This window comes from Sorghum bicolor, chromosome 4 (genome assembly GCF_000003195.3).
Source record: "Sorghum bicolor cultivar BTx623 chromosome 4, Sorghum_bicolor_NCBIv3, whole genome shotgun sequence".
In the NCBI taxonomy this organism is placed as follows: domain Eukaryota; kingdom Viridiplantae; phylum Streptophyta; class Magnoliopsida; order Poales; family Poaceae; genus Sorghum; species Sorghum bicolor.
In genome coordinates this window covers 54,682,689-54,702,023 of record NC_012873.2, presented here as the reverse complement: position 1 = coordinate 54,702,023, position 19,335 = coordinate 54,682,689, and the positions used below count along the sequence as shown (strand labels likewise).

Sequence of the window (19,335 nt, the reverse complement as noted above, 5' to 3'; positions counted from 1 at the left end):
TGGTCCCCGGCGGCGTCGCGGCCGTAGCACAGCGGGCCGCGGAGACGAACAAGCGACCACCGGATCAGGAAGCGCGCGGCGGCGAGGAGGCGAAGCCGGTGGCTCTGAGGGACGTGCTATGCGACCCCTCGGCCGTGGTGCCGGGCGACAGGGCGGCCACGTGGCTGGACGCGGAGAAGGTCGCGGCTGCCTACTCAGCGGGGGAAGGCGGCGGCATGGGCGAGGTCGCCGACGCCATGGCGGCGGCCGCGCTGATGAACGAGGGCCATCGATATGATGCTGCAACGCTGCGATGCAAAGGGGACTAGCTAGCACCTCGTGGACAAAAATAAGCTGCGAGTTGAGTACTTAATGCTCCTCCTTCGTCCCACAAATAATGTAAAATTCACTTTTTAAGTCTAATTTAATGAAACTGTAAAATTATGATCATATTCGTGTGAGTTTATGTACCGAATCTACTAGTCATTTAATATTATTTTTCTCTTACAATAAATCAATGAATAGTATTTCAACCATGATTTTTTAGCCAAGCGAACAAGCCCTGTATATGTGCCTCTCAAAACCATCTAGAATGTTTCTACGTTACAATCTAGAGTGTTCTTAGAGCATCTCCAAGAATACCTCATATTTCTTTCCATTCATATTTTTTAAGAAAAAAGAGAAAAACTCATCTTTAAGAGTACCCATATCCTTTCCGTCATCATACGTAAAAATGTGCACGGCCTTTCTTCTATGCACCCTCTTCCCCCACACTATCTTCTCTGCTAATTTAAAGGTAGAAGGGTGTGAAAAGGATAGAGAGTAGAAAAGGATTCTGATGTAAATGTACGAGAGAGTGAATATATATATAAAAGTGGTAACGATAATTTAAAAATACTATAGGATTTTTTATGTAAAAGTGTCTGCTATAATTTATGAGTGAATTATTGAAAACTCTTGAAAATGACCTTCTTTTTTCTTCACAACTATATGTTTTTAGGAGAAAAAAATAGGATACTTTTAGAGATGCTCTTTGTTTGGAAAAATCAAGTCTTCCAATCAAAAAATATAAAATACAAAAAATCAAGTCCTTTGTTTGGAAAAAAAAATGAAGTCGTTTTGCCCTCCAAAACATCTCAGCGCGTGTACCAACTAAGGTCGGCGTGTTGTCGGAAAAAAAAAAAGAAAATAAAAAAGCTTGAAGCCAGCGTCCGTTCTGCGGCTTGCAGGTGTCAGTGCGAACGAGAGCAGCGTGTCAATGTGTCATGCAGTGGCCGGCCGGGGTGCCAAACCTTTGCCGCTCTATCTCTGTCACTCGGATTAGCCCACACGCACGCGTCGCGTCTTGACGTGTCGCTGTAAGACGTGAACTGCAGCTGCAGGCACCATGCATGCATGTGCCAACAGCCCAACACCACGTATCACGTATAGCGCTAAGAGCAGTACATATACACCTTGTGTGCGTTTGCCGATCGACCTGCCACCCATCCGCCATCCGGAGCTAGCAAAACACAGCAGCGATCCTTGAATTTCTCCGCTGTTTCGCCCAGGTATCTGTCTAGCTATATAGCTTGCGAGTGTCCGCCGGTCGATCTCGGCAGCATGAACAACCAGGCTCAGCCCGTCCGCACCGGCGACGTCTACCCACCGACGGCGGCCGCCAAGCGAGAGGCGAGCCACGAGCGGGACAAGATCACTCGAGAAGGCCAGCAGCGCGGCGGCGACCTGCATGTCGAGGAGACAACTCTTCCCGCCGGCAGACGCATGGTCACCGCCAGCGCCGGCGGCCAGGTAAGGTTCCATTGAGTTGCACGTCTACACGAACAGGGCGGGGGACCTTTTGAAACGCGCGCGCTCCTGAACATGCAGGTGATGGCACAGTTCGCCGTGCCGGTGCCGGGCCGGACGGTGGCGGGGGCGACGGACGCGGTGACCATCGCCGAGGCCATCGACGCGGCGGCGCAGACGACGCCGGCGGGCGACAAGCCGGTGGACCTCGCGGACGCGGCGGCGGCGCAGGCCGCGGAGATGCGCGCGACGGGGCTGCCCGGCAACGTCCGCGGCGGCGTGGCGGCCCGCGCGCAGCAGGCCCGGGAGACGAACGCGAGGCACGCATCAGCGGCGGAGGCCGACGGCGGCGGCGGCGAGAACCAGCTGGTGACGCTCAGGGACGTGGTGATCGGCGCGGGCGCGGCGCCGATGCCCGCCGACAAGGTGGCCACGAGGGAGGACGCCCGGATGGTGGCGGCTGCCGCGGCGCGCCACGTGGGGAAGGGGGACGGCGGTGGCGGTGCCATCGCCGATGCTGTCGCAGCGGCGGCGGATATGAACGAGGGGAGGATGATGTAACAAAGTGTAGTAGTGGACCTCTGTAATATTATTGTGATGCTGGCGCCGCTGGCAGCTATAGTAGTCTAGTTACGTACTTGTATCCTAGGCCTTGTTTAGTTCCAAAATATTTTGCAAAATCGACACTGTAGCTTTTTCGTTTGTATTTGACAAATATTATCCAATCATAGACTAACTAGGCTCAAAAGATTCGTTACGTCAATTTCGATCAAACTGTGCAATTAGTTTTTATTTTTATCTATATTTAATACTTCATGCATGTGTCTAAAGATTCGATGTGACAGGGAATCTGAAAAATTTTGCAAAATTTTTTAGGAACTAAACAAGGCCCTAGTACTACCGTTTTACGTGCGTCTTCTTCGGTAATAGAATAAAATGGAGCATTGTCATATAATATACGAGCACGAGTGAAGAAGACATGGAAGGTAAGCATGAGAACGGCAGTGACTACGGAGCATTCTCGGTGCCTTTCAGCTGCTCCCTCGGCGGCGATGATATGAGCACACACACCTCGTCGCTGAACATGTAGTGTTTTTTTGCCCGACGGTGAGCACAGCGGCGGTGGCGTAAGCATTGGTCCGGCGATGTTGTGTAGTCCAAGCCCAATTGCTGTGGAGGAGAGAGTCGTTCAAAATCCCTAGGAAAAAGAGCACAATGACAATCCCTAAAAAGAAGCAAAATAAAACGGCTGAGGGGGGAAAAGCAATTTCTGTGGAGGAGAGAATGGTCCAAAATCCCTTAAAAGGGTCCAAACTAATAATCCCAAAAAAAGCAAAAAGAAAAACACAAAAAAGGCTTCAGGGAAAAAAGAACACAAAAAAAGAATCTCTAAAAAAGGCAAAAAAGAGGCCGAGGATAAAAGCACAAAATTGGCCCAAGCAGGTCCAAATAAAAAGGAAAAAAAAGTCGAGGAAAAAACACAAATTTGCCCTATGCAGGTCTAAAAAATATAAAAAGAAAAAGTTTGAGGAAAAAACACAAAATTGGCCAAAAGTCTTAAAAAGCACAAAAAAAAAGGCTTCAGGGAAAAAAGAACACAAAAAAAGAATCTCTAAAAAAGGCAAAAAAGAGGCCGAGGATAAAAGCACAAAATTGGCCCAAGCAGGTCCAAATAAAAAGGAAAAAAAAGTCGAGGAAAAAACACAAATTTGCCCTATGCAGGTCTAAAAAATATAAAAAGAAAAAGTTTGAGGAAAAAACACAAAATTGGCCAAAAGTCTTAAAAAGCACAAAAAAAAAGGTGAGGAAAGAAAAAAATGGCCCATGCAGGTCTCGAACCTGCGACCTTCGCGTTATTAGCACGACGCTCTAACCAACTGAGCTAATAGGCCTTTTATCTTTAGTTGAATTTTTACTGATATAAAACATAGAAATACTACACAGTTTCTACCTTGGCACCTCCCATGTAGTATGGGCCTCTGCCTGAGCTGTACGCATGATGGTTACCATATCCAGGGCTGGGTTGCCCAGTCCAGGCCTTTTGAACCCTTCTGAGGCGATCGGGCATTACGTATATATGTACAAAGAATTTCCTCCCAAGAACGTATGTACAAAGATTGTCAACATATACCAGAACGGCAGTGTGTATTTTATAAATTTTTACAACTAAACAAGACCCAATTCCACGTTTGAATAGTGTTCTACGGCAAAATTTGACTAAAAACCGTAAAAATGCAAGAGAAACACTTCTAGATTGCTGAGAAAAATCATGACTTCATCTATTTCAATGAAGAGAACTTAGGCCATAATTATACAGGATGTGAACGCATCGACACCCATAAGAATTTTGGTGACTGATAAACACAAGAAAATGTGCCCTACTTTGTTTTTCTTTGCTAATTACAAAGAAAATGTGGCTTACCATGAGGAACATCGAATGCCTGCTGGCTGAATATTGGTGACTGAATTTTAGCCTCTAGGCCTAGGTTCGACTTGGCCTTGTTTACTTCCATCCTAAAATTTAAAATTTTTCAAGATTCCTGTCGCATCGAATCATTAGACGCATGCATGGAGTATTAAATATAGACGAAAATAAAAACTAATTGCACAGTTTGGTCGAAATTTACGAGACGAATCTTTTGAGCCTAGTTAGTCCATAGTTGGACAATAATTATCACAAACAAACAAAAGTGCTACAGTGTCACGAAATTTTTCACTTCAGGAACTAAACACGGCCTTATAAATATGATCACCGGTGCAGCAACGCCTAGCAAAGTATAATTGCAGGATGTAAACAGGCTCACTGTTGACATGAAGGAGAAAGTAGTAATCATGAAACTCCCTAGAAAAATAGGTAGACCATGCATTAATGCTAAAGAGCTATATCTATTACTCCCTCTATCTGTGAAAGAATTAATTTTAGAATTCGTGTTAGTTATTTTTTTTAAAGTTTGGATAATTTTATAGAAAACAGTAACAATATCTATACTATAAAATATATATTTTAATATATTTTATAATAGATCTAATGATACTAATATGATACTATAAATTTTAGTATTTTTTTGAAAAATTTAAAAAATTTTAAAAAAATTGATTTAAAATTTGTGACCGGATAAAAATATGGGTGGTGCTAAGAGGCGTGGCCGCGAGAATCCTTGCAGTCAGCGGGAACCTTGCTGGCTGTCTCCAATAGGAGACCTATTTGGAAATCCAAACCTAAAATGGGTCTTCAACATAATACCTATAGCCTTCAAGGTATCAGGAGAGGCATAACCCAAATTTGGGTATTCTCTCTCCTAGAGACCCATTTGCAGAGAGTGATTTCTTTTAGGTCTCGTTGCTGGAGAAGACTAAATATAAGTATGGAACCTTTTACCTGTAGCGCTACCCAAAGGATAAATGGATCTTGTATTTTAGGTGATGATTGTTGGAGATAGTCTAACGTGATAAGATAGCGTCTACGTGTACCGGATACCGTGGTGCTGGCGCCGCGTGGTCCCCTCCGGTCCCGGAACGGAACAACCTGCTTCCAGAGGTAGGCGCCGTGCCGCGTGTGAATCGAATCGGTCGCCTGGTCAGTCGTCGTCCCAGGTCAAGTCGTCCGATCTTGGGAGTACGTATTATTATTGATCTTTTGGGTCCCAAGATCGCAGCTTAAAAATCAACCCATCACTCGTTTTCGCAGGGTAGGAAGAACGTTACTATACTACCGGTTTGGACTGTCACACCATTATTATCATCTCCGCACGTCGCAATTATCGCTGACTTGAGGTCAAGCAAGCTCCCGTTTTGTTTTTTTATATAATACTGTAGTTACTGAGACACGAGAAGTATTAAAATCGCGTGCTTCTGTGTGTCCCACAATTGGTCCCATTGAATATTCCAAATCATTGATAATCACTAGCTAGTAGTATGTCGCGGCTGGCGGTTGGCGGCAACGGCGAGAGAGTTCGTCAAGGAATGGAGCTATGGCCTTGTTTAGTTCACCCCGAAATCTAAAAAGTTTTCAAGATTTCTCGTCACATTGAATCTTACGGCACATGGATGAAGCATTAAATATAGACGAAAACAAAAACTAATTACACAGTTTGTCTGTAAATCACGAGACGAATCTTTTGATCCTAGTTAGTTTATGATTGGACAATATTTGTCAAATAAAAACGAAAATGCTACAGTAGCGAAATCCAAAAATTTTTCGGAACTAAACAAGGCCCACATGAAAAAGTTTTTGGATTTTGATATTGTAGTATTTTCGTTTTTATTTAACAAACATTGTCTAATTATGAAATAACTAGGCTTAAAAGATTTATCTCGTGATTTACAGTATAAACTGTACAATCAGTTATTCTTTTTATCTATATTTAATACTTCATACATAGTGGCGGACCTACAGGGTATGCCGGTAGGTCCACGGCATACCCTGGGATCTGGCCGTAATAAGTACGTATACATATGTATATGGGAAAAAAACTTACGTATCTAATCTTACCAGCTTGTTAACGAGGAAGTTTCGCCTGGCCACATAATACACACAGTCGATAGCAAGCATCAAGGGGCAGACCAATACGGCGAGTCGACGCCTAAAGCCTAATCATAGATTCCCACGACAATCATCCCAGTGTGTGGTTTCAAACCGTCGTGATGTCAAGTGCTCGACTCGCTGCGGCTGAGACATGGGCGATCGGCGGCGGCTAGCTTAACGTCCAAACACCGATCTCGCGACACCAAGCGAGAGGCCAAGCACGGTTTTGCGATGCCCCATGGCCAGTGGAGCCAAGCGTTGTGGAGGCCAGAAACTGGCAAGCGGCAAGAGGTTTGCACTTTGGCACAATAATCCTCTCTTGTTTATATCTTCCTTTTGCTACACAGAAAGGTTGGAGAATTTATCACAACTCACCTATCCAGTTATCTATTTCTTCATGTGCTGCTTATTGATCGCTTTTGTTACATAGAAAATATATATTTGGTCCTTTTAGTTAGTCGTCTGCAAGCTGATGCAAGATATTATACTTAAAAATTGGATCTGCAAGCCAACGCATGAAGCGCTAAAACTATTTATTAGAATACTCATCACAGGTGAAACCTGGAAACTAGAGTCTGAGCTTATAGGCTCTGCTGACCACTTACGGTATACTCCTCGGCGTTCAAATGGTTTTAGAGGCACATCCATAATTTTTTTTGTTTGAGAATACGGAAGTCTACTGGTTGATGGATTATCTGGCACACACCAGCAAATCCATAATAAAGATTATACCAAATTGTATGAAAAAAAATAATGGCATACCCTGAGTAAAAATTCTAGGTCCGCCACTGTTCATACATATGCCGCAAAATTCGATGTGACAGAAAATCTTATAAAGTTTTGAGTTTTTAGATGTACCTAAACAAGGCCACGTATAGCTAAGCAACGACGGCACCAAGGGTGTGTCAGATCACGCACGGCGTGGATGGAATAATTAAGCAAAGCTGTAGCTTAATTACATTATTTTGCTGGGGTGTTGCGTTGCGTGCGAGACGGGCGCGCGTCAAGAATAATCCTTCTAGCTAGCTACGACAGTACTCAGAGATGACGTACGTACCCGTCAACCACGCACGTCAGTCAAGTCGATAGACATATATCGATGAGCCGTGTGCCGATCAGTCGTACTCGTACGGAGTATCTCTACGTAGCACTGAAACTGACCGATGAGCCACACACCCGTACGTACGTGCGTCCATGCCCCAACCCCAATGCAACCCAAGGGACACGGATCACACCATGCATGCATGATTAGCCTTGCATTGATCGGTACTGCAGAATGGAATCGCCTGGGATGATGGGATCGTCATCGGATCGGATCATCCATTTTTCTCCGCCCAGTAGTCCATGTCCACGTACGACGTCGTCTTTCTTCTCGGCGTTGGATCGCTGACCTGATTCCTCGCCATGGCCATCGCCATCGCCGTCGCCCATCGATTTGGCCGCCGCCGGGGGTCCGACGACCGTGACAACCTTGAGCTTGAGCACCAAGGATCGCTGCGCTGGAGACCGCTTCCTAGTTTGGCCGCCAAGTCGTCCTACTCTACTCGTTCAGCAGCTCTCACTGTCTACTTATTAAGCGGCCGGACTGCTAAATTGTGCCGCTAGTGTGCTGGGCTCCAAAGTCTGAAGCCTGATCGAACACGGTTTCCCTTTGTCTTATCGCGTTTGGTACAGTGACCACAGCGGCCAGGTCATAAACAATACAATACGTACGGCGTAGCTCATCTCCCGTTGGGGAGCTCCGTTGTGTCGTCTGTATACCTAAGCGCCGGCCCGGCGGGTCCCGTCGGCTATATATAATTGGGACGCTCGCTGCTCTGCTCTCACCACAGACTACTACTGCTTCGAGTCACGACCCACGGACAGTCGATCGGATCGATCTCCCCTCCAAATCATTCCAAGCTAGCGAGCCTCTTCGTCCATCAGCGCACCGGGCGTTCTCTGAAACTCCAAATCTTGGATTAAATCATCAGCCATGGCCAAGGTACCTGCATGCATCAGCTTCTTCCTCGCTTTGCGCTCTGCTCTGCTCTGCTCCTAGTTCGTTCCAGCTCAAAGCACTAACGAACACTACTGCTGGTGAATTCCCTCCCTGACTCTCCGCAGCAAAAGATCGTGATCAAGGTGCCGATGTCGAGCGACAAGTCGCGGTCCAAGGCCATGGCGCTGGTGGCGGCGGCGGGCGGGGTACACTCGGTGGCCATCGCCGGCGACGGCAAGGACCAGGTCGTCGTCGTCGGCGAGGGCGTCGACTCCATCAAGCTCACCACCGACCTGCGCAAGAAGATGGGCGACGCGCAGCTCGTCGAGGTCGGAGAGGACAAGAAGAAGGAGGAGAAGACGAAGCCCGACCCCGTCGCCGACGCTGTGGCAGCCTACTACAACAGCCAGTACTACTACCACTACCCGCCGCCGCCGCCGGCGGTCGCCGTCGCCTACGACCCCTACTCGCGGCCGGGCAGCACCTGCTCCATAATGTAGACTACTACAGCCTGTGCATATGTCTCTAATTTAATTAATGAAAAGGGAAGGCCATGTGTTGTGTAATCGTTGTGAAGAGTATCCGTATGAGAACTGATCAACCGTCAGCGTATCCGTCAGGTTATAACCCGCGCACCTCGATTTGCTCATCCGACCGAGCCAGCCGCACACACAACGACAATCGCGGCCTTTCTATCATGACTTATCAGACGAACGAATAAGATGGACAATCACGACTACTATATGGTAGTAGACGACACACTTTTATGGAGCACCAAAAGAGGTCGATCTAACACAGCTAAAGCTGGACAATTCTAGCAAAAAAAGACCTTATATTATAATTTGAGATGGACAATCCTAACACAATCAAAATTGGACAATCCTAACAAAAAATCCTACCACAATAGCAGCGGCTTAACAGGAGGTTACTTGGGAAGCTCGTGAATCAGCGGAGAGTCCCTCTTACGTATGAAATTGTTGATAAAGCTGTCGAGGCATCATTTGACAGAGCCGTTGTTGTCCATCGCCTGGAAAGTAACCCCCTGGTGGTGAACTGGGAGGGCATCCACCATGAGGTCATCCGTGTGTGTCTTTGGCGAGTCATTCGCCACTAAATATTGGGACACAAGGGTGGTGTCCGCAGCTCACATAAAACTACCGTCACTTCCACATCCTCTAGCTGGGGGGCCACCACCACTGGGGCCTCATCCGGGGGGTTGCCGAAGTTGACAAGTGGCGCTCAAGGAAAGGCCACACGATGATGAAACTACTGTCGACGAGCGGGGCTACAAACTCCTCAACCATCGGGTCCGCCAAGATGTCGCGAGCATGTGTGGCGCCCGTGTGCATCATGAGCGTCAATAGGTCAGGTTCAACGATGTCCGTCGTGTTGGTCGGCCCACTGCGGCATGCCTGAGCACTAGTAGCGACATGGTGAAGTCCGGTGTTGCTTGGGTGGCCCGGTGCCTGTGACTATTGGTGGTGACACTTCCCTTGAGTCGGCACCAATGCCTCCGTGATCTGTGCGCACAACCTTCGTGCATAGTCGCACCGGGCACAACTCCAGCCATGCTCGACATGCCATCCTAGGTATACGGCGGATTGCCTAAGGCATGTTCCTAGACAGGGCGTTGTTGTCAGCCTTCTAGGGCACCAACTGTGCCAGAGTTGGAAGGAGGCACCTTCTGCCGCTGCTTACAGTCCCACGTGAGGTGTCGGAACCCCTTGCAAGAGAGGTAGCGTGGAGGCAGCTTGTAGGTTGCCAACCTGTGCGTGGTGAAGAGATAGTTGAAGCACTTCTCGTGTTTGTCTGTCACCTAGTGGGCAGGAGGCCACTGGTTCGCGGATGCAGTGAGGAGTGACGACGGGGCAAGCCCCCACCGGCACCACTAACTGACCCCTACGACAAGACCTCGCGCCAGCCTTCGACATCCAAAGCGGAGATGCGACAGCGGGCAGAGCCGCATCCGCGACGTCCGAGGCGCTATCGGACATGGACATGGTCATCCATGGGTCGAGTAGGCATGCCGTGCACAGGGGTGCGGCCGTGACCGGCGAGTCCTATGGTTGCGCCGCCCGTGCCTCAGCCTAGGCTCCTGCCGTCCTACTTCCACGCCCTTTAACTACTTAGGTCCACAAGTGTTTTTCTCTCTAACTGAATGTTATTGAAGCTCAAACTGTTTTTGAGGAATCTACTAAAGTTCAAACTGTTACAGGTGTCAAAATCTCATCCTACTATTCCGTACAACAGTATTATATCATCCAATTATTTTGAGTGCCTAAAGGTCTGTAGTTCTTATATGTTACTCCCTCTATCTTAAATTATAAGGCATTTAAAGAATTTTGGAGAGTTAAAGTATTTTAAGTTTGATCAAATTTATATAATAAGATAATAGCATTTATAATATTAATTAAATATCATTAGGTTCTTCATTAATTATATTTTTATAGTACGTCTATTTAATATCATAAATCTTTATAATTTTTTCTATAATTTTGACCAAACTTAATATACTTTGACTCTTTAAGGTTTTTAAAATATCTTATAATTTAAGATGGATGGAATACATAGACTATAGTAATGTATTTTTATAAAATCTCGGCAGGAACGACGTGGGATATTATCTAGTCCTTTAAGTGCTATGCATTTATCTGTTGGTCCATCAAACTTAAGACCTGTCGATTCATCAGACTTGAGATCTGCTGCCTTAGTGTTGCGGATGTATCCATAAGAGTAGAAAATATGCATGTGTATTAGTACGTGATTAAAAAACGGTGGTACATATCCTTTTTTTCTTCTTCTTTCCCCTTCTTTCCTCCACATATTGTACTCACTATATGATTCTGAACACCAAGGCATATATATGCTGCTTTAGGGAACGACGGAACTACGGAAGAAGTCATTTTCTCCGAGGTAAAGTACAGCAAGACACGGAGTGTTTTGTTGGCATCCACTTGTTGGGTTGTTGCTGACTCTCATTCAGCGCATGTGTATCTTCACTCTTCAGCGCCATATATAGTATGTAGTTAGAGAAAGCTAGGCCACCAACCATAGAAAACTTGCAAAATCTCATTCTCATCTGGAAGGAGCACATGACGACCTTTCGTGATGAAGCAATCATCCCACAGAGAGAGTGACATACCTGTTGAAGAAGAAACGTCTGCGGAGGATCACGTCAGCGCAGGAGATCCGAACGAACGAACTTGGTGCCGCTGAACGGGCACACACATTTGACAGCGGACTTTAATTAAGGATTAGCAGATGCATGGTCATTTCGCATTCCGGACACCGGAGGAAGGAAACGTGTTTCGCCGCTCGCCACTGACCAGCAGCTCGCAATGAGTGATGACTGATGACCCACCGTTAAACCTCTCCAGATTGCGGCTTCTTCCGTAGAGAATTTAATGATTCCCCAAAGTACGTTTTGACATAATAAGTAAGGTTTCAGCTTCAGTGTTAGTTTCAGTTTTAAGTTCAAGTTTAAGACTAGGCTTTTGCTTTCTTTTCCTTTTCCTTTTCCTTTTTCTTTGTAATCTGTATTACTTTACTTGTTCAATAATAAATACTGCAGGGGTTTTTAACCCCTCCAGATTCTTCAAAAAAAAACATAATAAGTAAGGTCTTTTTTTTTAGACTTGGTCATGTCTAAAAATAGTGAAGCCAGAAAAAAAAAAGCATACCTTCGTAGCTTCTTCATAGACGAAAATGGTTTAAGCTTCATTTCATTAAACCCAACAAAAATCCTACCAAATTGTACCGCCTCTTCGTAGACCCAGTCACCCAGCGATATAATAAATACTCCACCACGACACGCCGGTACATTGGTTGCTAGCAGGACAGCAAACTCTTTTGCTTCCCCCACTTCGTCTCTTTCTCCAACAACCTACAGAGAGCCTCAGCAAAATGAAGGTACTCCCTGATTGTTTGCAGCTGCAGCACGTAGTAGCTATTGTTCGCTCTAATTAGGTTTAAGATGAAATTAAAGCCTGGATCACTAACGTTACCTTGTCTTTGGGTGTCCTTGGTGCAGCAAAAGATCGTGATCAAGGTGCAGATGAGCTGCGACAAGTGCCGGTCCAAGGCCCTGGCCGTGGTGGCGGCCACGGGCGGCGTCGACTCCGTGGCGATCGACGGCGAAGGCAGGGACAAGGTCGTCGTCGTGGGCGACGTCGACTCCGTCAAGCTCACCAGCGCGCTGCGCAAGAAGGTAGGGCCCGCGCACCTGCTGCAGGTCGGCGAGGCCAAGAAGGACGACAAGACGAAGCCGCCGGCCGCCGTCGTGCCCGCTTATTATTACCCGCCGCCGCACCCGGTCACCGTCGTCTACGACCACCCTGCCGGCTACTCGTGGTACGGCTACCAGGCGCAGCAAGACACCAGCTGCTCCATAATGTAGAGACAAAGTAGACGACAGACCATGCATATACGTATGTACGGTCGTACGGATAGTATATTTTTTTAGTTTGCTGCACTACTCTTATATATTTGTATACGGCTGGACTGTGTGCAACTCCTGGTTTTCCTTGCACTGTGTTGAAGTGGACACCATATTTTAGAAATGTAATATGAAGCCCTAGGATTTTTTTATGAGAAACAACCACACATAATATTATATTAGCAAATATGCTTGTGCACTATGCAGTCTATTGTATGGTGCTCATGCCAATGACAATGAGCTAGCAATGTCTTAAATATATAGCGGGCTAAGGTATTTAGCGGTATATCTCTAAAATAGCTAATAGCGGAGCTAAATCGAGCTATAGCGGGATATAGCAGCTAAATTATATATGAATGCAAATAGCGACACTCTGCCTCAAAAGGCTATAGTGATAGCTATAGCTGGAGATTTAAAACTATGTGAGCTAGTACCTATTTTTTGTTAGATTTAATTAAGCTTGGTCCAATCTTAAATCAAATAAATTTCAAGATCCATAATAAATGCCAGTGGAATAAAAGAATTAATCACGTATGAGAAATAGACATAACAGTGACTCAATTTAAATAAGTGCCTATTGTATGCGCTTGTTGTGAGTTTAGAGAAGATGGAAGACGTGGCCACCGTGTGCCGCGATGTGACCAGGCTCATATATGACTAAGTGGAGGGACGTTGACAAAGGTTTTTGCAAGCCCAAACTCACAATGAGAAAGGTGAAAGTGCGAGACGATGAACCAAGGAACATAAAACTCAAAATGATAAGGGTGAGAGTAATGAACCAAGGAGCATGCATGTTCGAAGTCAAACGTTTCTCTTTCGAGTAATTAACAAGTGGAGCCCAGATTAATAAAACAATGCACATCACTCGCATTCCGACACGTAGTACGTATACATGCATTTTAGCATTTTGCAATTACTTGACCAGGCAAGTCATCAGTTCCAGGAAGGGAAAAGTATGCACGGACCAATTCTTTCACGTGCCCTTGACGCTGACACACCAGCTGTTCACCAGGACCAGATGTCTAATGAGTCTTCGAGTGAAGTGATGGAGTTGTTGGGACCAATCCATCTAAGCTCTAGTACGTAGCTCATTACAGTTACAATAATTTTCTAGTATGCATCTAACTGTATCGTTATCTTATCTCTACTATTATTAAGCCACGAAGAATTTCTTTGATTTCGGTCTTTTTTTATTTTTGTTTTCCAGTTTTTTTTCTGACGAGGAGATCGTTCTGATTTAATTTTAGTTTTTTTCCCAGTAACTAACGACCGTCCTAATATGTTTCAATTTTTTTTTTCTAAGCTGCACAGAGAAGTGGTCCGTCAGGCACACCGCAGTACACTACCTTTTTTTTCTGAGTTGCACAGAGAAGTGGTCCTCCAGTTCTACTTTTTTTTTTGTTTTTCTCCATCTTGATTTTTTTTCGAGTTCAAGCAAATGTGGAAATAGAAATAGCTAGTAAGACTCCTTCTATTTCAATTTATAGGTTGTTTTTAGATTTTTTAGATATACGATTATTATGTATCTAGACATTATATATATATATATATATATATATATATATATATATATATATATATATATATATATATATATGTATATATATCAAATTTATTATTTCCATTTAGGTGCATAGCAAAAGCTATGTAGCTGTAAAAGCCAAAATGATATATAATTTAGGACAGAGGGTGTAACAAATATATAATTTCATTTTTTTTGTTTTTTGTCCTTTTTTCTGTCTCAGACAAGTGTGCAAATGGAAATAGGAAGATTAATAGTGTTGTTCTATATCTATTTTGAAAGGATCACATGCCTAGATGGGGGAGGGATAAATAGGTGTAATTTGAAACTTAAAAACTTTGCAATGGAGATTAAATTAGGATATTATAATTTTTGGTCCCAATTGGAATTCCCTCACTTGCAAAACATTTCAGTGAGGACCGAACTTTCGAGCCTTGGAGGGAAGTGAACTAGCTAGGGTTATGAAAACTAAATTTCGCAAATGCTAAATTGATTTCACCACAGATGTAGAGATGTAGTACAAAGTGATTCCATGCTTTTGCTTGCTCCACCACCTATACACAATATAGATTTGGCCACCACACTAAATAATACAAAATATGCAAATACAAGGTCACAAGCACATGGGGACACAAGATTTATCTGAGGTTCAGACACACTACAAAGTTGTACCTATGTCCATTGTTGAGGCGACTACAATGGCTTTTAGAGTCTCCTTTAACTCCTCTCTTTTCCTAGCGACCACAAAAATCAGCCGGGAATATTACTAGAACAAATAGGTAATACAAACTTCCCAAAGAACCTCACAAGCAAGAGATGAGGGTGTCATTAGGCAACACCTAGCATATTAGGGTTCCAAGAACCCAATAGCGGATGCCACACGTGCTCAAGAGATGGATCTTACTCCAAGAGTCGCAAGCACGAAGAACTCACTCCAATCTCACTCTCAAAGATGAGAATCTAAGCTTTTGTGAGAGAAGAGCTTGGGAGAGGGAGAAAGTTGAACACCTTTGTCTCAAAGTTGTTGGGAGCTTCAATAGTGGCCAAGAGAGAGGAAGGAGGAAGAGTGAAAATAAATTCACTCCCCACCTTCGGCCGACCATTGGCGCACAACACCTAGATCCATCGTGGGCCCTAGAATATCCCTTCCATCCTACAACTTAGACACAATGCGCTTCTTTCTCATATCTAGGTTAGATCGGATATTCTAGGTGGGGCCCGACATATTTGATGAATGCTCTGCCAGCAACCTAGGAAGGGCTAGCCAAAAATTGCGAGGCCCTTAGCCTACAAATTCTAGGCCAGAGTTGGAATATTCGAGCACACAGTGGAAAACAGCCCTGGGTAAAGTTAGCAAGAGGTGGCTATTGTAAGGTGTTTAAGCTTTATGTTAGTGATCCATATGGGACTTAGGGCACATGCAAGTAATGACACTTTGATCCCTCTTAGTGGTACGACATCCTATACTCAAGTGAAGTTCAAATAAATTTGAAATAAAACCAAACTTCTTTCACTTTCAAACGTATTGCTGCATCTTTCTTTGGAGTAAGAAATGAGGGGTCCCGTGTTCCCTTGAACTTTTCACATTAGTATAAAACTGAAATGCTCATGAAACATAATTAGATCTTGATATGCATTGTCACTTATTCACCGAAACCCATTAGTAGGATTGATGCACTTACATATACCTATTATGCATCCTATATGTCTATAGTTTTATACCTTATATGAAAAAGTGAAGGGTTTCTTCTATCTTTTTTACCTCCCAAACTGTCCCACACCCTCCGTATTTCGCATGTAACATGGATTTTTGACCCTAGATCATATGAGTTAGAACAACACGCGTCTAACAATAATATGAAGTCTTTGATTTCAAGACGTATTGAGTTCCGTGCATATAAGTTATAAGTCTAGCATTATTAAAAAAACTAAAGTATCGGTTCACATCTATATACAAAAACTAGAGGTAAAGTGAATATGCAGATCAAGTAATTCTTGTTACAATGTTAAACATGAACATCTAATGCTTATGCCTCCTAAAATTCTAGCCCCTCTAGAAGCAAGGCTAGTGGTTTAGAGTTCAGTTGTAGAGTGGTGAAGTGGTTTAGAGTTATGATGAGGCGGTGTGAGTTGAGGTCTCAGTCCAACCACCAACTGTCTAAAATGTAATTATTAATTAAACATGAACATCTAATGCTAATGGTTTGTCTTGCTTGCTTTTTTTTTGTCTAACCCTTTTAGGGTCTTTGTTATTCTACTCCCTTTTTAATGTAAATCGCTGCTTCTATTGGTGTTTCTATTACCTTTTAGGTTCCTATCATTGGTGGACGCACGAGGGGGGCTGGGTGGCTGCAGCCCCCTCTTGGGCTCAATTTTTTTAACACGTTTTTTTAGCAAAAGACTCCATATATTTGGTATTTTCTATATTTATTTTATAAATTTTTGCCTTTAAACACTTTGAATCAATATTGAATTATCAATCTTAGCTATATCTATTAGGCCTTGTTTAGTTCCCAAAATATTTTGCAAAATTTCTCAGATTCCCCATCACATATAATCTTGCGGCACGTGCATGAAGCACTAAATATAGATAAAAGAAATAACTAATTACACAATCTACCTATAATTTGCGAGACAAATCTTTTGAGCCTAGTTAGTCCATGATCGGACAATATTTGTCAAATACAAACAAAAATGCTACTATTTCTATTTTGCAAAAAAAATTGGAACTAAACAAGGTCTTAGTGTACTGGATTGAGCGAGAAAAAAAATAGCCTATATTATTTAGCCTCCCTCTAGGTCTATTTCTGGATCCGCCACTGGTTCCTATTAGTATTATTTTGTCTGGTCTGAGCTTCTTCTTTTTAATGTAGGCCTTGTTTAGATGTGAAATGTTTTTGAATTTTGTTACTGTAGCACTTTCGTTTGTTTGTGGTAAATATTATTTAATAATAGACTAACTAGGATCAAAAGATTCATCTCGTGATTTACAGACAAACTGTGTAATTAGTTTTTATTTTTATCTATATTTAATGTTTAATGCATATACCGCAAGATTCCATATGACGGAGAATCTAAAATTTTTTGGTTTTTGTTGGTAACTAAACAAGGCCGTAATCGCTGTTTGATTTTTGTTTGGTGAAGCTCCCACCGAATTGTCTGAACATTGGTACGCATGTTAACGGGAAGCAGAGTAACCTTGCTGGGCTCCTGTTGGATCTTGGTGGCGACGATGCATGTCAAACGTGGGATGCATGTGGCAGTGAACCCTAAAAATTTTCAAGATTTCCCGTCACATCGAATTTTTGGTCGTATGCATGGAGTATTAAATATAGACGAAAATAAAAACTAATTGCACAGTTTACCTGTAATTTGTGAGATAAATCTTTTGAGCCTAGTTACTTCGTGATTAGACAATGTTTGTCAAATAAAAACGAAAGTGCTACAGTTGCCAAAAAGCAAAATTTTTGCAAACTAAACAAGGCCAAGTTTGATTGGGAGTGTACAATAGTACTCCAGGTGTGGTACTCCAAGTTCCTAGCTCTGGAAGGCTCCAAGTATCACTGTAGTGCAGCAGTGCGAACGACCATCTCGAGTTGACCACCCTAGCCCGTCTTCCAAGTTCCTAGCTAGTAAAGAAGCTCTGGAAGGCTCCAAGTATCACTGTGAACCTTTATTAGTGTTGGAATGTACTCCGTATGCATGAATATGTATGCCGCCCATAGAGAATTTTTAATTGTTCCAAACAAATCTCAAAGAGTCATTTAGGCCAGTCTCAATGCATAGTTTCATGGCACAGTTACCAAAACTATAAACTAGATAACCGAGCCACAGGAGTTTCATGGGGATGAAACTCCTCTCTCATCTGATAAAACTCCTTCATTTAATGACTCTGCCAAGTCAGCAATTATGCTTATGTGGCACCCTATTTAATGTGCATAACATTCTCATGAAACATGCATTAAGACTGGCCTTATATATATGCATACGAGGGTAGTAGTTGGAAACATTAATTTCACTATATTAGTTGAAGTGGAGGTACAGTTGTCATAATTACGTAAGAAACTTATATCCATTTCTTCAAATCAAGGCCTTGTTTAGATCACCCTAAAATCCAAAAAAAATTCAAGATTTCTCGTCACATCAAATCTTGCTGTACATGCATAGAACATTAAATAAATAGATAAAAATTAACTAATTGCACAATTTGTCTGTATTTATGAGACGAATCTTTTAATTCTTAGTCCATGGTTGGATAATAATTGCTAAATAAAAACGAAAGTGTTACAGTGTCAAAATTCAAAACAATAAATCTAAACAAGGCCCTAGTGTAGAGAGGGAAAAACGTACACACGCATTTGCTCGTCGGGCCGGTGCAGGACGCCTGCTTGTGGATGGTCCGCTAAAATCCGATTCATTGTTTTGCAGGAGAGCTTTCAGTTTTTTTTTTTGATCGGCTAGAAATAGTTCTATTCGAATTAGGGTTTTACCTCTTTTCTGCTACCATATTGCCACCATACTCTCCCCACCTCAAGTACACCATCCACTGATCGAAAGAATATGTCTCCACAACCACTCGTCCTTGTGTGATCTTGCACCAAGAGAGGATGAATACGGCTTTTAGGAAGCAACTTCGTATGACTGGTCCTGACCTCTACGACGACTTGTCTCTTCCATCTAAGTTAGTCAGTGTCGCATACTGTCATCTCTGCTTCGGTTGCTTCGACTCGCACTATCTCAGATCAGGCCATCACTATCGGTTCAAAATCCCTCTTCACTACCGGATTTTGAACCGATGGTAATCGTAGTTTAGATCTATAATTTTGTGTAATTAATAGAATTTTTTGTCATGCATCCTCTCTCTCGGAATCTGCCGCAGCAAAAGATCGTCATCCAGGTGCAGACCAAGGCGATGGCGCTGGTGGCGGCCACGGGCGGGGTTGACTCCGTGGTGCTCGACGGCTAAGGCAGCTTTGTTTGTTTGGCTGATAAGTTACGGTAAAAAGTACTTTTGGCTGATTTGTTGGTTGAGTGATTCGGCTGATAAGATTAAATAAACGAAGATAGTGACGTCGTCGTGGGCGAGGGCGGCGTCGACCCCGTCT

General features: G+C 43.7%; 3 protein-coding genes and 1 non-coding gene across 4 annotated transcripts; 3 read left to right on the top strand and 1 right to left on the bottom strand.

Moving 5' to 3' along the window:
• LOC8055420 (late embryogenesis abundant protein 3) lies at positions 1,448–2,469 on the top strand. Its single transcript, XM_002454036.2, has 2 exons — positions 1,448–1,770; positions 1,849–2,469. The coding sequence occupies exons 1-2, from the start codon at positions 1,582–1,584 to the stop codon at positions 2,326–2,328; spliced, it is 669 nt and encodes a 222-aa protein (XP_002454081.1). The 5' UTR covers positions 1,448–1,581; the 3' UTR covers positions 2,329–2,469.
• TRNAI-AAU lies at positions 3,586–3,659 on the bottom strand. Its single transcript has one exon. It is a non-coding gene; the product is annotated as a tRNA-Ile (tRNA).
• On the top strand, positions 8,061–8,839 carry LOC8055419 (heavy metal-associated isoprenylated plant protein 47). The gene is made up of 2 exons (XM_002454035.2): positions 8,061–8,276; positions 8,399–8,839. Exons 1-2 carry the CDS (start codon positions 8,268–8,270, stop codon positions 8,771–8,773), a joined length of 384 nt encoding a protein of 127 aa, XP_002454080.1. The 5' UTR covers positions 8,061–8,267; the 3' UTR covers positions 8,774–8,839.
• LOC8055418 (heavy metal-associated isoprenylated plant protein 47) lies at positions 12,081–12,914 on the top strand. Its single transcript, XM_002454034.2, has 2 exons — positions 12,081–12,182; positions 12,304–12,914. Exons 1-2 carry the CDS (start codon positions 12,177–12,179, stop codon positions 12,667–12,669), a joined length of 372 nt encoding a protein of 123 aa, XP_002454079.1. The 5' UTR covers positions 12,081–12,176; the 3' UTR covers positions 12,670–12,914.